The 22,128-nt window shown below is 44.2% G+C and overlaps 1 protein-coding gene across 2 annotated transcripts in view; it reads left to right on the forward strand.

Moving 5' to 3' along the window:
* SLC9A7 (solute carrier family 9 member A7) overlaps positions 1-22,128 on the forward strand; it is a 126,995-nt gene that overhangs the window by 48,144 nt on the left and 56,723 nt on the right. For both annotated transcript variants that reach the window (XM_040632600.1, XM_040632606.1), the window contains exons 2-4: positions 11,736-11,935; positions 14,753-14,830; positions 20,384-20,460. In XM_040632600.1, coding sequence (XP_040488534.1) covers positions 11,736-11,935; positions 14,753-14,830; positions 20,384-20,460 — 355 coding nt within the window. The remainder of the gene's footprint in view (positions 1-11,735; positions 11,936-14,752; positions 14,831-20,383; positions 20,461-22,128) is intronic.

Raw genomic sequence — 22,128 nt, forward strand, 5'->3', positions numbered from 1 at the left:
TTTTTTTTAAGTTTATATCTTTAAGTAAAGTCTACACCCAACGTGGGGCTTGAACTCGTGACCCTGAGATCAAGAGTTGCATGCTCCTCTGACTGAGCCAGCCAGGCACCCCCAGATTTTCTACTATAGCTTCTCCACTGTGTGTTTTATTTTCAAATAATTTTTATCAAGTAGGCCGTTAAATATGATATAGTTTTGAGCCGGGTTGAACTTAAACCAGTGAGTAATTATATTTTGTTCCGCTCTTATAAGCACATAAAAGGCTTTGCTGGGAAGATGGTGTGAAGTGTTTCTTGATGTGTCGTTAATGTCGACTCTGGTTATTGACTTTGGATGCTTCCCAGACACCAATTTCGTGACTCAAGAAATTGCAACAAAAATACCAAAGTCATCTTTTCCAATGCTGTTTCGTTGCCTTCCAAAGAGCATTATGTTCACAGTTTGGGGAACTGATGCTTCCATATGTGTATAATCTATTAATAGTATTTGTCATCCAATTATAGTGTTTGATTTTCATGATTTCATTCTTTCAGCAAACATTTCTTGAAAGATGACCACGTTCCAGACATCGCGCTGGGTTCGGTGGAGCTTGCGGTCTCATGGGGAGGACAGACACGCAGTAACAGTTAGGTAGGCCCCAGCAGCCCAGAGGAAGGAGTGGTGAACTTTGCGGCAAAGCGGGCACGGTTTTGGATGAGTCCTGCACGTGAATAGAAACTGGCCAGGGAGACAGGGGAGGGCACAGTGGGAACTGGGAGGCAGACCTGGCAGTGTGGATAGCATGTGCCGAGAGCAGAGAGGTCGGAAATGGCCTGGCTTACTTCAGTATTTAGCCATCAGTTTGATTTTTAATGGGAAATAAATATATATTGCGCATGGTAGGAAATTCAAATAGCTCCAGGGTGAAAATTAAATCCTATCTTTTCTCTGATCCCTGACTAACTCAGTTCCCCTCCTCAGAGATACCAGTGTTACATCTTCGTGTGGATATCCTTTCAGGGAATTTGGCTGCACTTACAAACCCGAGATAGATTTTCTTTTTCATTTCCCAGGCAGAAAGGTAATGTGCTGTGCAACTCTTTCTGCACCTTGTTTTTTTTTTTTTCACTCAATGCATTGGGTGTAGCACTGCTGCATTCTTTTTCATATAATGGCTACAGACTCCATTATGTGAAGGGACCACAATTTATTTAGCCAGTACCCTTTGGAAGAGGCATTTAGACCTTTTATGACAGTGTGTTGCTAACCGTCCCGCGAAGCCGATTGGAATAAGTGAACAGTAGTCCCAGAGTGCAGAGCTGAGGGTCATAAACATATTCGCCTCTTAGTTCAGATTCTGTTGGCAAACAAAAAGTGAAGCATATTTGGAAAAGAACCAAATAGAATTTCAAGAAGTGAAAACCAGGCATTGACATTACAAACTCAATGGATAGGGTAAAAAGCTGAAGAGAGAACTGGCAAAGCAGACCAATGGATGTGAAGCAATTACCCAGAAAGTGGTACAGAAAAGCAGAAGGAAACTCCATCCACGTGCTCAAACACGACACAGCAGTGAGCCACAGTGCACCCGAGCCACGCGTGAACATGGATGACTCTCGTAAGCACATGAAAGGAGAGAAAAGCAAGTCCCCGAATAATTCATATCACACATAATTCAAAGACATACAAAATGAAACAACATAGGTCCACAATTAAACTCTTAAGGGCATAATAAACACCCAGTTCAGGGTAGTAGTTTCCAGACGGTGGGGTGAGGGCAAGTTCAGGTCTTGGTTGGGAAGAATATAAAGGGCGCTTAGCTCTCTTGGTAAGGTGCTGTTGAGTAAGCTGAGTGATAACCACCTCGAGGTCTGGTAGACCATTCTTAGCCTGATAAAATCTTGTGAAATATATTAAATATACCAAATAGTGTATATAACTTAAAAAGTGGAATAAACACCTCTGTATTTACTATCCAGCTTAAGAAACAAAATTACCAGTACCTTTGAACCCCCTATGTATTCTTTTCCAATTATATTACTCTTTATCCCCTGTATGTACTATACTTATATTTTTGGGTAGCTGATATATTTCATAATCAAGTTTTTTGTAGTCTTACTACATAGTGCACTTACTAGTATAGGTCATCATCAATTTAATTTAAATCTTTGTCCTCCTTGTTTAGAATTGTTGTATTGATCATCTGAGTTAAAAATTATGGCTTGTCTGCCTCTGATTAAATCTGTAAACACAACACATTTCAGTATCTTCCCAAGTAGGTGATGTTTTAAAAACATTAATGAAAATTAATCTTTTGTCTGGCTCCATCAGTTCTGATCAGAGAGAACAGAAGTATGGTAGTTTCTTGACTAGTGCCCTAGGAAAATACTTTCTTTTAAAAAAATATTTATTCATTTGAGAGGGGGAGAGAGAGAGAGAGAGCACAAGCAGGGAAAGGAGGCAGAGAGAGGGAGAAGCAGACTCCTTGCTGAGCTGGGAGCCCAATGCAGAACTCGATCCCAGGACCTGGGGGTTGTGACCTGAGCCAAAGGCAGACACTCAACCATCTGAGCCACCCAGGTGCTCCAAAAATACTTTCTACAGAAGTCTGAGTTCATACCAGGAGGACAATATGGCGAAAGTCTCCTTTGGGAGATTAAGAAGGGTCATCGTGATGGTGGTATGGGAAAAGGAAAGACAGACAAAAACCATCCGTGGAGTAGCGGTGGTTAAGGACCCTGTGTTAGAGCAGTGGGACCTTAACTTCTTATCTGTAAAAGAAAGGCTTCCTAGTTGTGAGGTCGGGTGTGCGTTAGCTGCAAGGCTATTATTGGTACTCCAGAGAAGCCCCCTGCAATTTCTCAGAAACATAGTGTATTAGTCAACTCGGGCTGCTACTAGCAAAATACCATGGACTGGGGTACTTAAACTAGAGAAATTTATTTCTCACAATTCTGAAGGCTGTAAGTCTAAGTTCAGGGTGCCAGCATAGTTGGGTTCTGGTGAGAGCTCTCTTCCTGGCTCGCAGACAGCCACCTGCTCGCTGTGTCCTCACGTGGCCTTTCCTCTGAGCACGTGTGTGCAGGAAGAGGAAGCAGGTGTCTCTTCCTCATCTTAGAAGGCCACCCGTCTTATTGGATGAGGACCCCCCCTTATGATGTCACTTAATCTTTATTTCCTCCTCAAAGACCTTTTCTCCAAATTACAGTCACATGGGCGGGGTGGCGGTTTAGGGCTTCAACATAGGAAGTTTGCGAGAACACAGTTCCATCCATAGCAGCTCATTTGTTTTGGTTGATAGTCTTTGAATTCAGGTGAATTCTTAAATAGGTTTTATTTTCTTTGGTTTGCAAAACTACACCGTCATCAGTTAAAACTTTGGTGAGTCTGGCTCAGTCTGTTCATTTATTTTCCCATGGGCTATCAAAACCCTACCTTCTCACTTGCGTGTGTCTGTATACTTGCATTTATTTCAGTTTACGGCTCAGCCACCCCTTAGTAGTTGCAGTCACTAGAGCAGCAAATGTAGTTGCTGTTGTGTGCTCCGGTTTCCTGGCTCTCTAAGAGAACTGCGATTAGTGCGTTCGTTTATTTGCAGTGGTCCTTAACCTCAGAGCCTCTAGGAAGGTAGATTCTATAATATGCCTCATGAAAACCATTGGAAGGTTTTTAACCTGGGAGAGTACTTGAATTGTATCCATTAATTTGGACCAAACTCGAAAGGCTAATAAGTGTGGGTGCCCTTGGATTTTATGGCAGGTAAGAGGTTGAAAATAGGTAGTTGCCTTCTTGGGGTTCAGAACTAAGTATCTTGTCCTATAACTCACACAAGGTGATTCTTTGTTAACAGATGGCTACTGGCTAATGTCCCCATAGTCTACTTCCCTTTATTGTGTGGCTGGGGTGGGTCACATACAGGAATGGCTGGTGAGTACTCGCTGAGCCTTGCCCTTGGGAGAATTAGCCCTGGGGATGACAGTGCAGTGCAATCGTCGCTCTGATAACACGGTCACCACGAGAGACTGTGCTCTGGAGATGCATGGTGAGCAGAGCAGCCCCATACGGTTGTGTAGGTTGTGCCCTGAACAATTCCAGGGAGCATCTTCCGGGTGGCATTCTGTGAGGGAGCCCTGGTTGTGGAGAATCCAGTCCAGTCCTGAGGTATCAGGAAGGGCTGCCTTGCCTGGAAGCAGTGACAACTATATTGTGACTTGAAGGGTAAGTAGGGCTTAACCCTGTGAGGATGATTAGGGAAGACAGAGTGGGGAGAGAATTCCAGGCAGAAGTTCAGAGCAAAGATTGATTAACTTATGTCAAAGGGTAGCTGGTGTTCATCTGAAAGTCTTTGCTGGGCCTTTAAAGAGTGGCAAACAGGTCAGGAAAATGGGTGATGACCTGCTGTAGAAACCTTTGTAGTCCTTTGGCAGTTGACTTGAATTTGATAAATGTGTTTAATTAAAGGAGAAATACACAAAAAAGCAATTAAAATGTGCTGAGTGATGACTTAGCCACAGGTACCATCCTTGATTTTGGAAAATGGCAGAATGTGAAGCAGAAACAAATAAAAATCATATACCTGGTCTAAAACAGAAAACCAATACTATAATTTGAAAGGTCCTTACACCTAATCCAGGAATCTGCTGGCTTCCCATTATCTTCCACTCAAACATACCTGTGAATTTCATTTTAAAAGTATTTTGAAGAAAATGTGTTTAAGAATATGGGTGGTCATCTACACTGTTGGCATTCAAGGGGTTGAATTAGTGATACTCTGTTCCCTACCAAAATTTTAAACCAACTGGGAGATAAAGGAGCCAGGTCAAAATGTCTCACTGATTAGTGGCAGAGCTTGGAGAGCGTGGTTTAGGGGTGTGGCAGTAATGGGATTCCTGAGACTGTAACCCTGGATTAGGCAGAAATAATCCCTCCAGCCCTGGAAGTATTGAGCCAGCATAGGCCCCACCTAGAGTGAGGCAAGTGTAATCCGCCTACACTTGGGTACCATATTGGCCTCCTCTAGTTGAAAGTTCAGTCATGGAGCCCAAGTCTGCTTCCTTGGTCCTAGTTTTCACTGAAAGGCTCTTCCACTCTTTCATTCTACACTAGAATGAGGATCTTCATTTTGTAAGGATTGTCAGAAGGTTATATGGTATATGGTCACGTGTGGAGAAGTGCTGTATGGCACAGCAAGGATGGGAAGGTTTTTGTGGTGGCTTACCCAAGAGCTTCATGGGACAGTGTAACGATTTCCCCATGTCTAGTTTTGTTAAGAGATATCTAAGACCTAAAATCATTTTGTTCTTTTTATTCCTGTGACATTCCATATTTGGCGAAGCTACTTATAACTGATGGTGGTTTTGAATCACAAAGACGTATTCCATCTTGGTCTTATTAAAATCTCTGGAATGTCAGCTGCTGGAGAAGAGGGACATTGGATTGGAGGTCAAACTCTTGACTGATGGGCTTGATTTTCACTATTTTAGTGTCTCATATACTGGACGGGACAAAACAGAACTTATGTCTTAATGAGCTATGGACTCAGTTTATTTCTTTCATCAAAGTCATCCTCTGTCAGGGTAGTATTACTCCCAGGCTGGCTGTTTGGTGATTCAGAGGTTTTCTGGTATATTATCAAAAGTTATCGGATGTAGAGCAACTAGAACTCTCATACAATGCTTGGGGGAAAGGGGTTGTCACAAAATGGCATAGTAACTCTGAGAAATGGCTTGGGAGATTCTAATGAGGTTAAACACACACTTGCCCTGTGACCGAGCAGTCCCACTGTGGGTATTTACTCTAGAGAAAGGAAAACACATTCACGTAAAACCCTGTTCATGGGTGTTCAGAACAACTTAACTTGTGGTAGCCAAAGCTGGAAACAAGCCAGCTATCCCTCAACAGGTGAATGGATAAAGAAACTCTTGTATATTCATGCAATGGAGTACTAGTCAACAGCCAAAAGGAGTGAGTATTAATTCACTACTTGGGTGACTCTCAAGGTACACAGTTTCCCAAGTGGAAAAAAAATTGGCAGTTTTTTAAAATAATAAGCATAGATTTACCATATGACCTGGAAGTTCCACTCCTGGGTAACTACCCTAAAGAAATGAAAACATATGTCCACAGAAACTTGTATGCAAATATCCAGAGCAGCATTACTTATAATAGCAAAAAAGTGGAAACAATCCAAATGTGTATCAACGGGTGTGTGGATAAGCAAAATATGGTATATTCATACAATGGACTGCTATTCAGCACTCATAAGTAATGAAGTACTGATACTTTCCCTCCACACAGAAGAACCTTGAAAACATTACACTCAGCGAAAGAAGCCAGACACAAAAGACTATATATTTTATGATTCCATTTATATGGAATGTCCAGAACAGGCAAATCTATAGAGACAGGAAGTTGATCAGTAGTTGCCTGGGGCTGAGAGTAGGAAATAGGGAGTGATTACAAATGGAAATGTTTCAAAATTATGTTCACTTTCTTCTCACACTGTGCAACTGGGTGTGGAACGGGGTGCTTTCTTTTCTCAGAATTTCAGCTGAAGCTTTCAAGCTCAGAACAACCTGTGTGTGCTGTAAACAAGCCCACAGTGGTAGCCAGACCGAACTGGTGATCATCTGCTCCCAGTTGCTCATACAGTGGAAGTGAAACCTCATTAGAGAACAGTGCATCCATGCACCTGTTCCCCAACTCCTTAACAAAGGCTTATTAATAGAGACATCTAAATATTACAGCAGGTGGATGGCTGTCTAGAATTACAGCTAGCCGAGTGTCGACTCGTTCAACTGTCCTCCCAACAGCTTCAGTCACAAAAGCAGGAACTGGCACTCAATTCATGGGGCCTAGTTTCTTTAACGGCTGCGTGGGGTTTTTGAACCACACTTTGTCCATAATTAAATTCCTTCCTCATACCAGCAGTTTTTGGATGGGGTGTGTGTGTGTGTGTGTGTGTGTGTGTGTGTGTGTATCATGTATATGGGAGGGGGGTTGGTCTTTCTTTTAAAAATTAGAAACGGTGGCCGCTGTACATCACAAGCACAATATGCTAATACAGTCGCAAAGTGAGTTGTTTCCGTACCTCCAAGGTGAAAGTCTTAATTTTTTCTTTCCTGAGGAAGTCTTGAATTTTTGTGTCTTTGAAGTTCACCATCTTGTTTTAAGCCCTATCAGGTGTCAAAGGAATTTCATCCATCTTTGCTTTCTGTAAAAGTTTAAAACTACATTCTTCCCTGATGTTACTCATATACTTGTGAAGTCAGTGGTTTCGTTTTCTTCGGCAGCTGACATCTTCTGTGCTCCTTTTCTGGCCCATGTCCATAATAGGTTATTTCTCTTTGTAATCCAGAACGCCGTGATATTGATCCAGTAAAATCTTCAGTGCCTCTGTTGATCTCCATCATTTTGTTTTTGTGGATACTGACTCTTTTGAGCTTTTAAAAAAAGCTTAATGTTGTGTTTTAATTCCTTATAGTTAGGACTTTTTTATAGTTCCCCAATCAGCAGATGTCTTCCAGATCTAGCAGATAAAAATATGCCATTCATGTTTTTTCTACACCTTTATCCTTTTTTTTTTTTAAAGATTTTATTTATTTATGTGACAGAGAGACAGCCAGCGAGAGAGGGAACACAGCAGGGGGAGTGGGAGAGGAAGAAGCAGGCTCATAGCGGAGGAGCCCGATGTGGGACCTGATCCCGGAACGCCGGGATCACGCCCTGAGCCGAAGGCAGACGCTTAACGACTGCGCTACCCAGGGGCCCCCTTTATCCTTTTCTTACCAGAATGCACCTCCACAGTCCTAATGTCTTACTCTTTCTTGAAGTGGAAGACAGTAAACATGAACTTAATATCGTAGCAGTGACTTTGTTCCTTTGTGCCATGAACTACAGTGATAATAAATATGAATCTAAGATGCTTGAGGAGTAACTCAGAGTCTACTTGAGTAACTCAAAGTCCACCTGTTGCTTGGTATCGTTTTGGTCAAAACTATTAGCATGGTGTTGACCTTGTGTCTTTGCTGTGGTGTTTTATGTTGCCACGTTTTCCCACAAGGGGGCAGCAGCATCACCTTCACGGTCTCCCATCTTTAAAATGGGTGCACTGGGCCCAGGTAGAAAGGGAAACATTTTATCAGTATATGCAAACAAAATCCGTCAGTTAATAGCACTTCTAGTATGATGGTAATGGTTACTGGGAGAGAGTGCAAGGGCATTTCCTGTAATTGAGGAATTTGTCAGCAAATATGAAACTCCAATAAGGAAAAAAACTCCTCTTTCCCCTTTACACAATACTCACACCCAACACTTCTGTTACCAGATGCGTGGGGATTTTCCCACACCAAGCGATTCTCCAACTGGGTAGTGACTGGGTGTCCTATGATTCAACTCAATTCTGACACTACCTGGAGATGGCCTCAGCTCCCACAGGTGAAGGGCTCAGTCCCACAAGACCCCCCCCCCCAGCTTCAGATGTCAATCACAAGTTCCAGGTGGTCACCTGCACTTCTGGCCGACCAGCTGCTACACATCCGAGGTTCCCATGACGCCCTCCTCAGGTTCGGTCATTTGTAGAATGGTTCAAAGAACTCAGGAAGATAGTTGATTTATTCTATTGCAGGTTTATTATAAACGGATATAACTCAGGAACAGTCAGGTGGAAGAGCTACGTAGGCAAGATATGAAGGAAGGAGTGTGGAGCTTCCGTGCCGTCTCTGGGCGCACCACCCTCCCCACACCTCCACACGTTCACCAACCCGGAAGCTCTCTGAGCCCCCATCCTTTGGGGACTTTTGTGGAGACTCCACTACTTAGGCATGGTTAATTAAATCATTGGCCATTAGTGATTAACTCTACCTCTTGCCCCTCTCCTCTCCCTGGAGTTTTGGGGCGGGGCTTAATTTTTCAACTCTGTAATCATCAGGTTGGTTCCCTTGGCAACCAGCTCCCATCCTGAGGATAATCCAGGAGCCCCCAGCCACCAGTCATCTCACTAGCATACAAAAAGACACTTAACCTCTCCCTGATTCCAAGGGTTTTAGGATCTGTGTATCAGGAGATTGGGACAAAGACCAAATATATAGATTTCCTATTCTAAATGACAGTATCACACCTCCTCTTTCATTGAAGTGGTAGTCATCGTGAAGACCCTGTGCTAGCATGGTTTACCTTCTAGTTACCCCCACTAATAATGAGGCTCATACCGTAAAGAAACAGTGAGTTATGGGAAGCAGCTATTGATTTGGGAGGAAGATAGTCTTCTGTAAATGACCTACTTTGGTTTCCTGATGAAGACACTGAAGTTAAATCATGTGACAGTTAATCAGACTCTGCAGGTCATCCTGTATTACATGAGTGTTGAAGGGCCATGGAATTGTCTCTTGTCATGTAAAACTTGACCAGAAAATAACTGCCTGACCAGGGAGTGAAGAAATTAAAAAAAAAAAATACGAGTTCCATCTGGAGTGGAGAGCAGCAACCCCAGAGAGCTTTGAGCAGAACCCTGCTCTGGCGACCTCATCACCATCCCACCCAGGGAGGAGCTCTAGCTGCCACAGCCAGCCCCGGTCACTGTCCCCATCACTGCAACCCCGAGCAGCAGGGCTGAGGCCCAGCGGCCTCCCATCACCCCTCCTCAGCACTGCCACCACCCAGCGTGGCTCCGTGGGCAGGGTGGAGGGAGTGGTGGCCCACGGCAGGGACAAGAAGGTCATCACGACCAAAGTGTAAGGAATAGTAAAATGGTTCAGTGTCAGAAATGGATCTGGTTTCATCCACAGGAATGACACCAAGTGATATATACTTGTCCTCTAGACTACCATAAAGAGGAAGAACCCCTAGGAAGCACCTTCCCAGTGCAGAGGGTAGAGAAAATATGTGGTTCGATATTCTTGTTGGAGAAAAGGGTGCAGAGGCAGCAAATGTTACAGAGAACGGGGAAAAAGTAAAAGGACGCCAGGCCCAGCAGCGCACACCTTACTCTATACAGAGACCCTCTGAGCATTGACCAGAGTCTTCCAAGCCTCCTATGTAGGGAGAAGGGCGCTGGCAACCAAGGTACGAGAGAACAAGGTAGACCAGGGAGACAGAGTATCCATCAGGGTTAGAGACTGTGATTCTCTAGGACAGCCATGAAGAGGAGCAGGAAAATCAAGGAGAAGGGACCCAGGGTCAGCAGCCACCTCAGTGTAGGGACCTCCCCAACTTCAGTTACCAGCACAGACACCCAGGAAACCCTCAACCACAAGATGGCCGAGAGACCGCAGCTGGGAAGTCCATTCCAAGGCTGAGCAGGGAGACACTAAGTGCTAGCTTACCAGCTCCAACATCATCCCAATTAGTCACCCAACGAAAAGAAATGAATATGCAATGCCAGCAATAAGACCTGAACAAAAGATCGGTGCTGAAGACCTCAAGTGCATGCCCCATGACCTGATGACCAGAACAATCTGCATTATGGGGTTTTTATTGTTTTTTTCCTAAAGACAACATCTTTTTTTTTCTTTTTTCTTTTTTTTTTTTTGGTAACGACCAGCATGTTTTTCTTTAAAGGCTGGCTTTTCCTTCTCCACCTTTAAAGGTTTTAAAAGTGGCTTAATAATAATAATAATAATAATAATAATGCAGTACGGAGTTTGGCCTAAAAACTGTATTTTTCTAGATTTTACTTATTATTTGTTTTTCTACAACGTCTTGTGAGTTCTCATATGCCTTGGTGATAAGAGACATTATAGAATATAGTAAACATAGAACATTCTTTTTCTCATGGAACTTTCTCCATTAATGGCAAAATGAGATGGGGGGGGAGCATTTTTACCATTCTAAGAGTGCTAGCAAAGAACTGAATATAGAGAGAAGCTGGAAATCCTCCTCCTAAGAGATAACTGTAGAAAGTGTCTTGTGGCAATTTATGTTTTCTTCACATGTCACTCACTTTTACTGTGGCATGTGGGACTCCTGTCCAGGACCAAGGGAGCAACACTCCTTTGCAGTGGAATCACATGCTTATACACAATCTTGTTGAGTTTTTTTTTTTCCCTAATGGGAAACCCCACCTAAGAACGGAATGAGACTTAAAGACTTGCAGCTCATTATTTTAGTTGTATCGTAGCCACAGCTCCAAGAAGACAGCTCTACACTCCTTGAATCACGATCATAAAAATTTGCACTGTGGTGTTCAGCTCCCCGAGGGATATAATTACTTCCTCCATGATACCCAGTACTTGAAATGACCTCAACAAAAGCATTTCTTTTCTTTCTGTCATTTCTTCCCCCCTTCCTCTGGTGTGTGGCAAAGCAAGTTGCATTTTTAGGAGCTAGAAATTCCTGTGGCCTGGTCCTTGCTGGCAGATGGCCACAGGACTGGGCTAAGGGCTGTTGCTGGTCCAGATCAAAGCCCGGCCGTTCTGCTTTGTGCTGTCCTTGGCAGAAAAGACTTTGCTTCTTATCATTCCATCTTCCTCTACCAGAAGCCTGAGAAATGAGACACGAGCACTTGGGAAAAATACTCAGTGCCATAATAACCAGGAAAGGTACTGTCCCACCTTGTCCTCCTGGTGGATGAGGGACTCATGCCAGAGGATGTTAACCCTTCGGAAGGACCGTGCGGCTGCATGCATTTCATGTCCGGGCTCGAAGATTACTTCTGCGTTTCTTAGTTGTTGCAAATCGACCGTGTCGTCCTGTCCATGCTCTTTCTGTCCTTCCGCAGGCCTGATGTTTTGTGTTTTTTTCCCCCCACTCTGTTTCAGGGCTCATCGTTGGGGTGATCCTGAGGTACGGCACCCCTGCCTCCAGCGGTCATGACAAGTCACTCAGCTGTACTCAGGAAGACAGGGCCTTCAGCACCTTATTAGTGAATGTCAGCGGGAAGTTCTTCGAATACACCCTGAAAGGAGAAATCAGCCCTGGCAAGATCAACAGTGTAGAGCAGAATGACATGCTGAGGAAGGTGAGCTGGGGAACACTCTGCCACTGGGGTCCTGACATGGTTTGTGACTTTCTGATTCCATCCCGGCCTTGTGGAGAGAAATCCTTTCAGACTCCTGGAGCATGGGTAACATTCCTGGCTCCCAGTTTTGCTAGGAAGCTTTGGGGCTATGATGAGGAGAAGAATGAACCAGATGTGAACTTGAGCCTGTCAGCTTTGTTAGGATCAGGAGCTGATGTGGGCCGCCATGTTGTGCAGCGGGTTTGTACGTCACCACTCAGTCTGTCTCTCCACCCCCATCTCTTCTTTACTATGTCTCTTGTTATGGTTTAAGGATGGGGTTGTTTCTTTCTTAAAATAAGATTGGTTTCACTCTGGGTGCCTGGGTGGCTCAGTCAGTTAAGCTTCTGCCTTCGGCTCAGGTCATGATCCCGGGATCCTGGGATCAAGCCCCGCATTGGGCTCCCTGCTCAGCGGGGAGTCTGCTTCTCCCTTTCCCTCTGCTTTCCCCCCAACTCTTACTCTATCAGTCTCTCCCTCTCTCAAATAAATAAGTAAACATCTTTAAAAAAAAGAGATTGGTTTCACTTTAAGCTCATTTATTCAGTGTCCCCAATTGTAAGTCTTAGTTCTTCCTGGTTCTTTTGCCGTATTCTACAAATACTTATTTAGTGCCCATTCTCATTGGTGAGTAATGCCAAAGGCTTAATGAATCTTTGGGGGAGGGATACCTTGTTGTCTTAGAATTTGAGTCCAGGCACTATTTTTCATTTGATGCTCAGGGTAGCTAAAATACACGACAAAAGGATCATATATCTCTTCACTCAGGTGATTTCCAAGAGAAGCAAGAGATCTGTGTTTATCCACATATACTCTCTTACCCTGTAGACCCAGGCTTATCAGCAGGAGACTTCTGTCTAAACTCTGGGTGATCCTGGTTGTAGGGAGTCTCTTTTCACATAGAACAAGGCTAACGTATGCAAAGGCTTGCAATCAAAGGCAGGGTATAGCCTATGCTCCACAAATTAAATTATTATTGTTTTCAGATCTACCCTAATCCTTAAGGAAAATTAGTCTCAATCTGGAGCATTAAACATGCCCATCTTCTCTGTGTCCTTAAAGGCAGTCCTAGTGAACTCTTTGCTCTCAACCCTCATCAGAATGCCGGGGAGTTCCATAAACATTTGTGAAATTAAATGCAACCGAGAAAGATATTCCATATAATCGCCATGCTCATGGCTGTTTTGAAATGGCAGCTTGAGTCTGTACTGGATAGGATGGGGGAGAAAAGGGAAAAGAATCCAACCCATTTCCATCTTTAAGATCATAATAGAAGGTGATGCTGACTTTTGCTCCTGTTACCTTTAGGAAAAGGTTGATTCACCTCCGTTCTGTTTAAACTTTTGCTGCACAAAGCAAAGGTGGGAGAGCAGACAAGGCCGAGATCATCGTTGTTAGCCGAGGGGAGGAGAGACGTGCCGAGGCGGCTTGGTGCATGGTATTGGAGTAGGTGGCAGGAAACTCTTGTGCTCATTCCCACGTGACTGTGGCCCCAGTGTCCTCATACTGGGTATTGTCCAAAGCCCCTTCTCATTCTGACGTTCCTCATTTTTCACACTACTCCTGTCTTCAGCAAGAAGATCGAAGAAAACATAATTTGTGAGAACCATTTCGCTTTTAATTAGGCTGGTTAACATTCCCAGTTTTTAAAGAGACGTGCTAACTTGACTTTTTTTGTAAGAGACAGAGAGCGGTGCGGGGAAGGGCAGAGGGAAGGGAGAGAGAGCATCTTAAGCAGGCTCCGTGCCCAGCATGGAGCCCACACACAGGGCTCGATCTCATGACCCTGAGATCATGACGTGAGCTGAAATCAAGAGTCAAACACTTAACTGACTGAGCCACCCAGGCACCCCTTAACTTGACTTTTAATAATTAGAGTAAAGCTTTAAAATTAATTTCAGTAAGAGCCGATCAATCTACCAACGTGAACAAATTCTTTAAAAAGTTTAGGAGTTATATAGACTGTTTAATTCTTTTCTGGATGTGATAAGATTTTGCTTTTTAATAGTTTCAGAGGGATTTCTGGGTATCGAGCCTACAAAGTAATTTCAGTCACCCCCGAGCTGCCGAATTTTCCTTTTTTTTTTTAATTTTTATTTTTTTTGATGTAAAGTTCGATGACTCATTAGTTGCATATGTTGATGTTGAGAAAGCCGCCAGCGTCATTGGCGACTCTGATCCAGGCCACATCAGGTCTCACAAAAGGCTGGTCACTCAAGAGAGACTTAAATTCATTAGAACAGTGTCAGAAACGGTTCTGTGGGAGGATACAGAAAATTAATAAAGAATCATGACAGCATCTTTTATTGCAGTTGAACCTTTATAAAGGCTTGATAAAAAATCAAGATGTTTTTATTTGTCGTTTAAAAAACATTGGCTGGAAGCTTTCTGTGAGTCCTCAAAATTGCACTGAACTGTTATTTCTTAATATATATTAAACAGCACACCAAGAGCAGGAGTCAGAGTGCTGTATGGAGAAGAACATGGCCATCCACAGGGGAACTGTGACATCTCTCTTGTGATGAGTCCGCGATTTCTCACATTTATCTTATTTGCTTCAAATATTCAAACTTCAGTCAGTGGCTTAATATTAAGCAGATATTATAGCACCAACTGGTATTAAACTAGAAATTGACTTTTCTCTCTCTTTTTTTAAGTAGGCTTCGTGCCTGACGCAAGACTTGAACTCATGATCCTGAGATCAAGAGTCGCATGCTGTACCAACTGAGCCAGTCAGACACCCCCCTACCCCTGACTTTTTTCTTTTCAAACTTTCAGGTAACGTTTGATCCGGAGGTCTTTTTCAACATCCTTCTGCCTCCAATTATTTTCCACGCTGGCTACAGTTTAAAGAAGGTAAGAGATTTTTTGCCAGTGTTTCTTAGAGCGTGGGGATCTCTGTGTTAACGGACCTACATAATTTTCTAGTTTTTCCCTTCTCCCACGTTGCTTATTACTGTGTTCTGCACCCACTCGGAGACTATAGTTGTCTCATCATCAGTGATTTGAAAATCTGGAGCGCTCCTACATTGCCGGTAGGAACGTAAACTGGCGTGGCCACTCTGGAAGACAGTTTCATAGTTTCTTACAAAACTGAAGTTGAAAATACCATATGACCCCACAATCTTATTACTGAGGATTTCTCCCAGAGAAACGAAAACTTGCGTTCACACAAAAGTCCGTGCGTAATTGCTCATAGCAATTTTATTTGTAATAGCCCCAAACTGGAAACAACCAAAATGTCTTGCCGTGGGCGCGTGGTTCAACACACAGCCATACCATGGAATACAACTCGGCGATAAAATGGAACAAATGACTGATATACACAACAGCGTGGATGGGCCTCAAAGGCATTACGCTGAGTGGAAAAAAAAAATCTAACCTCAAAAGGTCACGTACTGTATGATTTCATTTATATAGCATTTTAGGCATGACCAAAGTATAGGGATGGAGAACAAATTAGTGGCTGCCGTGGGTTAGGGATGGTGGGGACTAAGCGGGGGGTGACTGTAGAGGAAGTCTTAGTGGTGATGGCACAGTTCTGTGTCTTGATCACGGCAGTGGATCCATGAATCTACACATGTGATAAAATGACACAGAAGTATTCACACACTTTGTCCCAAAGTCAGCGTCCTGGATTTGATCTTGTGCTATGATTATATAAGGTATAACCAGTGGAGGAAATCTGGTGGAGGCACATGGGGCCCCTCTATACTATCTATCTTTGCAATTTCTGTGAATGTGTAGTTACTCCAAAATAAACAATTAATACAAAAGCTGTCCTTATCTGTCCTACTCTCCCTCCGGATTTAGGTTTTCTCTACCAAAAGATGTGTCCTTTTCCTGCCTACTCTATGGGGTTGCCAAAGTCTCTAAATCTGTATGTCACCTATTGACGTGTCACAGATCACAGATGATTTTATGGGTACAAATAATGTTATTCTCTATCTAAGTGAAGAATTTGGGAACTCCTTATCCGATCAAATGGGTGATGAATAATTTGGCAACTTAATGAACTAATCTTAACATATCATCAAGGTCATAGTTGCTTTAAAATGAAACCAAACCACTGGTTGTGAAAGCCATTCTAATGGCTGAAAAGCACCGAAGGTTTTGCAGAGCCTTCCCTCTGTCAGCCTCATTTTCCCAGAAGAAAAACAAATAACAGGCTTTGCCAGTTACCAATTTAAGTTGTTTTTGAAATGCCAGTCTTTCAGGCTACCTGCTATTAGTTCAGTCTCTTTCCTTTTTAAAGAGTCCTTATGGTGGCACTGAAATCGTTGGTTCTTATATGGTTCTGCCATCTGTGATTAAAGCTGCCGTCAGTTAAATGTATAATAACCATTCCACCACTTCACTGCGGGTATGGAAACAGATATATTCAGACCCTTTGACCTACGCACATATAGTTGTCACGCAGACCTGGGCCTTTTTTTTCCCCCCTAACTTGAAAAAGTATCATGGGAATTAGCTTTGATTTTGTGCTACCGCTCCGTTTGCTTCCGGGGCCCGTTGTCAGGGAAAGAATTCACCTATAGAAGCCTTCATGTTTTGTGAACTTCTCCCACCAAACTCTCTCTCGGTCTCTCTGTCTCTCTGTCTCATGGTAATATTCATCAGTGAGGAATGGGAGAAGGAGTAGAAATGCAAGTCTTAGAATGGTACACCTTCTCATTCTGATCTTAGGCTCATATTCTTGAAGACTTTACCAGGGCACATCATCTCCTTTGTCTTTTTTTGCCATCCTCGAACAGAGAGGGAAAAGTAGGGGAGACTGAAGCAGTCATGGCCTTGGGATCCATACATGACTGGCAATTAAGAAGATGAAAGGCCTAGGATTCTGCTAGCACCCAGGACTAGGACTAGAGGTACCGTACTTTCTTCCAGAACAGGATGTGGTAGGAGTCGAGAAGGTGGCTGGTGCGGTTAGTGTAATGCCCTGCGCTCCAAAGACCCTCTTTCCAGTTCTGGCGCTGCCGTTTGGCGGATCCATGACTCCCAGCGGCTCACACCGCACCTTCGAGCCTTAGACGTCTCTCACGCACAGTGGTCCCCATAGCACCGTCGTGATGGGGTCGCTGTGAGAACTGGATGGGCTACTCTATGTAAAAGTACTTCATAAACTGTGCAGTAGAGAGTCAAGCACTAGGTGTAATAATACACAATATACACAATAATACACAAATAAGTGACACGGCATACCTCTCTTGTGTAAAATTCCAGCTCGTATCAGCAAATATGAATGGCGATGGGTAATTGTGTGTGTGTGTGTGTGTGTGTGTGTGTGTGTGGTTTTAGAATATGTTATGGGTATATTTGGGGTGGCAGATTTATATTCCTAATTTGTGTGTGTGTGTGTGTGATAACCGCTTTTATTTATACGGGTCAAAGATATCTTTGTATATCAACAAATACACATTTAAGGTAACAGTTTCAAAGACTCGAGTCCATGATCACAAATCAAACACCCACCGTTGCCCGTTTAAAATATTTTCGCTTGTTCATTTTCAAACAAATCTGTGATTGAAAACACCCTCACGTGCGCGCTGGAGCCATCTCTGAGACAAATGAGGCCACGAGAGAATCCCTGGGCAGTGTGGAGCTGGGTTCTTGGACCTCCGCGCGGACGCCGAGNNGCTCCTCCCCATGCGGGCGGGCCCCGGGCGAAGACCCGCATCCAGCGCGGTGGCCGCGTGGAGGGGCTGGAGGTCCAGCGTCTGTGTGCAGGTTGTCAGCTCGTGTGTCATCCGGCAGCGTCCGGACCTGAGCACGGGACCTTGCTGTGTGGATGATAAGTGCTAAAAGCGGCGTGCTCTGTGTGCAGCCAATGCTTGCGCCCCGGCCTGCACACTGGGGCCGCTCAGACCCCCACTCAACCAGACTGCAGCCGAGAAGGCCTCCCAACAGTGCTGGTCCTGCTACAGGTGCACCCTCACCCACCTCGTCCCCGCGCCCAGGTCTCCCGGCCCAGGAGCTGTAGTGCACACCTGATCCCCCCGCATCTGGACCCCTCGACCACCCACAGGATCCAGTTTCTCCCCAAGCCCACAGACTAGGGCTCAGATTCACCTCTGCCTGAAAACCCAATCAGAAGCACAGACCCACCTTTCCACTAACACGCGTGCGCTGCTCTCCAGGTGGGTCCTCAACTGCCCTCATTCCCACTTCCTTCCAGCCCAGGACCTCACAGGAGCGCACCACATGGTGCACTTTGCATTGCCCCTTGCTCCCACACCCACCCCGGGGACCCGAATCCAGCACGTCCTAAAATCGAGGTGCCCTCGAGCGAGGCACCAGGGACGTGGGCCTCGTCACCCAATGCACAGGGATAAAGGCTCCACCAGGCTCTAGGCCGAACCGGTCCCTCTCACACGACCCTGAGACTCGCCTGTCATGTGCATGCTCTGGAGCAATTGTGAGCTCAGAGCTGGGCTGCCCAGCATGTGGCTCCCCTTCCTCCCTGGGGCCCCACAAGCACTACCAGATCTTCAGCACCCCACACTCCATGAGAACTAACCTTCCAGGAGGAGAATCCGCAGCCCTCATATTTCTGATTTTTTGTTTGGGCAAATATGAATACAAATTTACTTAATGCATTCAAACCAACCATGGGGATCGTTTATCTAAACGAGAGCTGAGTGGCAAGAGAAAGCAATTCTGGGATTAACATCTGTTCCTGGATACTTCTCATGAGTTTCCTTGGTCTCACGTCTCTGTCTTGATGGACTCCTAGCCCTCCCTGATTTAAGCTCTTGATTGAGCTTTTAAAGGCAATTAGGTTCACAGTTGTTGATTCTTTTTTTTTTTTTTGAAATCTAATTTTTTCAAAACAGGTGGATAAGTACATTCACTTAAAAAAAAAAAAAAGACAAGACCGGGGACAGTGGCTGACAGAAAAGGCAAGCATAACTTGTCCATGAGATATACAGGCGGCACCCTCATTTGGTGACTGTTGGTGTGGCAAGCCCTCGAAGGACTCTCTTCCGAACAGGTGGCTTAGGGGCACTAGGCGCTCCTTGACACCTTCTTCACAGTCTTAGAGAGGGCCAAGCACTGGGGAAGCTGAGGCCAAGGCTCAGATTGTCTGCTTAGAATACAGGCAGAGGATACACACAGCCCTCTGTGTGGTCACACTTCCTGGTGGCTGCTTTTTTTTTTTTTTTTTCAGATTTTATTTATTTATTTGACAGAGAGAGTACAAACAGGGAGAGAGGCAGGGAGAGGGAGAAGCAAGCTCCCCGCTGAGCAGGGAGCCTGAAGTGGGGCTCGATCCCAGCACGCTGGGATCATGACCTGAGCTGAAGGCAGACGCTTTAACCGACTGAGCCACCCAGGTGCCCCGGCCTGGTGGCTGCTTGATCCGAGTTCTTCCTAGTCCCTGTCCTTCCCTGATGTTGCTCAGTTGGCACGCTGGGACTCTCCTGCCTTCGAAAATTTTTAAATAAAGTATTCCTGGCCCCTGTCAAATTAAGATGTTTTGGGGGTTTTTGTTTGTCTGGTTTTGCTAAATAGTTCTGAGTGTCCAATGACAACAGCTTATGCCTTGAGGAGTAAGAACCATGGCTTAGGGTTCCAGGAACAGGGATTTTCCCCATCAGAATATCTGCAGGCCTGGTGACTTATGAGAAGTAAATCCGTGTGTGTGTGTGTGTGTGTGTGTGTGTGTGTGTGTGTTAATGTAACCAGTGAATGTACAGAAGCATTGAGAGGACTGCAATTTTGCCATTTTCTTCTGAATAGTTGGCTAGATCTTATATTGGTTTAAGTATATACGCTTATATACATATATATAAACTTATAAATTTGCCCATCTTAACTGGAACTACCTATTTTTCATTTCTCCACTTCCATCTTTCTTGGCCCTCTTTCCCAGGCTCCAAAGATTAATCCAGAAGAATATCAGGAGACACTTCAGATGTCATGAGGCGGATACTTAGGACACAGTTTTCTGATACTGAATTAAGCAGAAAGCCCCTTAGCACTTTCATACTTTATCAGTTTCAAACTTCTATCTGTAATGATCTAAGGTACACCAGACCTGGAAGTGACTTGTCGAATCACTAAAGTAAAAGAGTAAAATAGTTTGGGTTAGATCTATGAAAATGATCGGTCTACTTACACACACACACACACTCACAAAAACTTTCTCTCTCTCAGTGTAACTTAATATAATCAGAGTAGTTTTCCCTGAAATTGACTAAGCCGTTGCTTGCTCAGTGATTAATAGGAACAGGGATATTTTAAAACCACAATGTTTATAGCTAAATAGCTTTATTCTGGAGTAGCTTCAGTTATTACTTGTTATAATGGAAGCAGTAAGTAAAGTCTCACTTTTAAGAGACTTTTGTTGTGTTTCTTAAGCTCGATATCAAAAATCACGATGTGATTCCTGCCTCTTGTTTTATTCAGAGACACTTTTTCAGAAATCTTGGGTCTATTCTGGCTTATGCTTTCTTGGGGACTGCCGTTTCCTGCTTCATTATCGGGTAAGTTACCCTCTGTCATTAATCAAGTTAACACACTTTCCAAAGACATGAGATCCATACGGGTCTGCAGAGTCCAGTGTTTTCCCCAACTATTTTGAGATACAATTGACACATTATGTGAGTTTCAAGTGGACAATGTGTTGATTTGAAATATTTATAAATTGCAAAATCATTGCCACCATAGTATTAGCTACCACCTTCATCCTGTCACATAGTTACCATTTCTTTCTTATGATGAGAATGTTTGAAACTCACTCTCTCAGCAAAATTCAAGTAGATCATTCAGTATCATTAGCAGTAATCATTATGATGTACCTCAGATGCCCAAACCTGTTACTCTTCTAACTGGAAGTTTGTATCCTTTGAGCAGCATCTCGCTATTTCCCACCACCCCCAACCGCTGACAAGCACCAGGGTCCAGGATTTCGATGTTTATGATGACGGCAGTTAAGGTCTCGGGCTACCTTGTGCAGCGTGGTAGCTGTTAGCCATGTGGAGCTATTTAAATTAAGATTCAGATAAATTAAAATGAAATAAAATTCACACCTAGTCCCCAGATCTTGGTTCCTGATAACATTCTCCAGTAAAAAGAACCAGGGCACCTTGCAGAAATGGCTGATTCTAGGGCTGGGGCAGCAAATACACAAGATAAGAACGGAGAATATCACAGTGCCAAGAAGTAAGGCAGTGCCCAGAAAACAAACAAAAGGACTTGGGGCATGTCCAAGAGACACAGAGCCAACCTGAAAGCTCCCCTAGGGCCAATGGGCAACGAATGACAAAATAAATAACATTGTACTGGACCCAAACTATAAAGTAAACATCTGAGTCTCTACCGATGTTAATAAATGATTGGATGAATAAATACAGGGCAGAAAAGTGTCCCATCTCCTGTGCAGAAGAATTCCAAATAATTTATGTCAACCCCCACCCCCTAGGAGAGGGAGCTTATGTCCCCTCCCGCTTTGATAGCAGGCTGTGCCTAGTGACTTCCTCCCACAGAGGACAACAGGGAAAATGGAGGAAGAAAGCGTAGCTTTACTGTGGGGAAAACCTGACAGATGCCACCTTGGCCAGATGATCAAGGTCAGCAGCGTAGTGGTAAATCACGCCGATACTCTGCACCCTCGACGTTTGTCATGAGAATGGCCCGTTTCCTCCCCAAAACACATTACCTTGGTATAATCATGAGAAAAAAAGGTCAGACAAGTCCCAACTGAGGCACATTGTACAAAATACCCGGCCAATATTCCTCAAAACTGCCAAGGTCATCAAAACCACACAAAATTGGAGAGGTCACCCCAGCCAAGAGGAGACTAAAGAAACGTGATGACTAAGTGTCATGTGGGATCCTGGATGAGATTCTGGAACAGAAAAGGGACATAAGGCAAAAGCTTAAGGAAATCGGAGCAAAGTATGGACCTTAGTTACTGTTTAAAAAACTAGCTGGAGAGCTGGAAGGGCCTTTTGTGTCGCCAAAATAGGAGGGGCTTGGACTTCGTCCTTTAAGAGAGACAAGCCACCGAAGAGAGACAGGTTAGGTGACTGGTATCGGTGGCAAGATGGGAAAAGGTTGCCAGCGAGAAGCCCAGCGCCCAAGTCTGTTTGTGGTCGAAGGAAATGGAGAGGCAGGTGTTGTTTCAGGAAATGTCTGAAAGGAAGGGGAAA

The sequence above is a fragment of the Ursus maritimus genome, assembly GCF_017311325.1.
Source record: "Ursus maritimus isolate PB19 chromosome X unlocalized genomic scaffold, ASM1731132v1 scaffold_X1, whole genome shotgun sequence".
Lineage (NCBI taxonomy): Eukaryota > Metazoa > Chordata > Mammalia > Carnivora > Ursidae > Ursus > Ursus maritimus.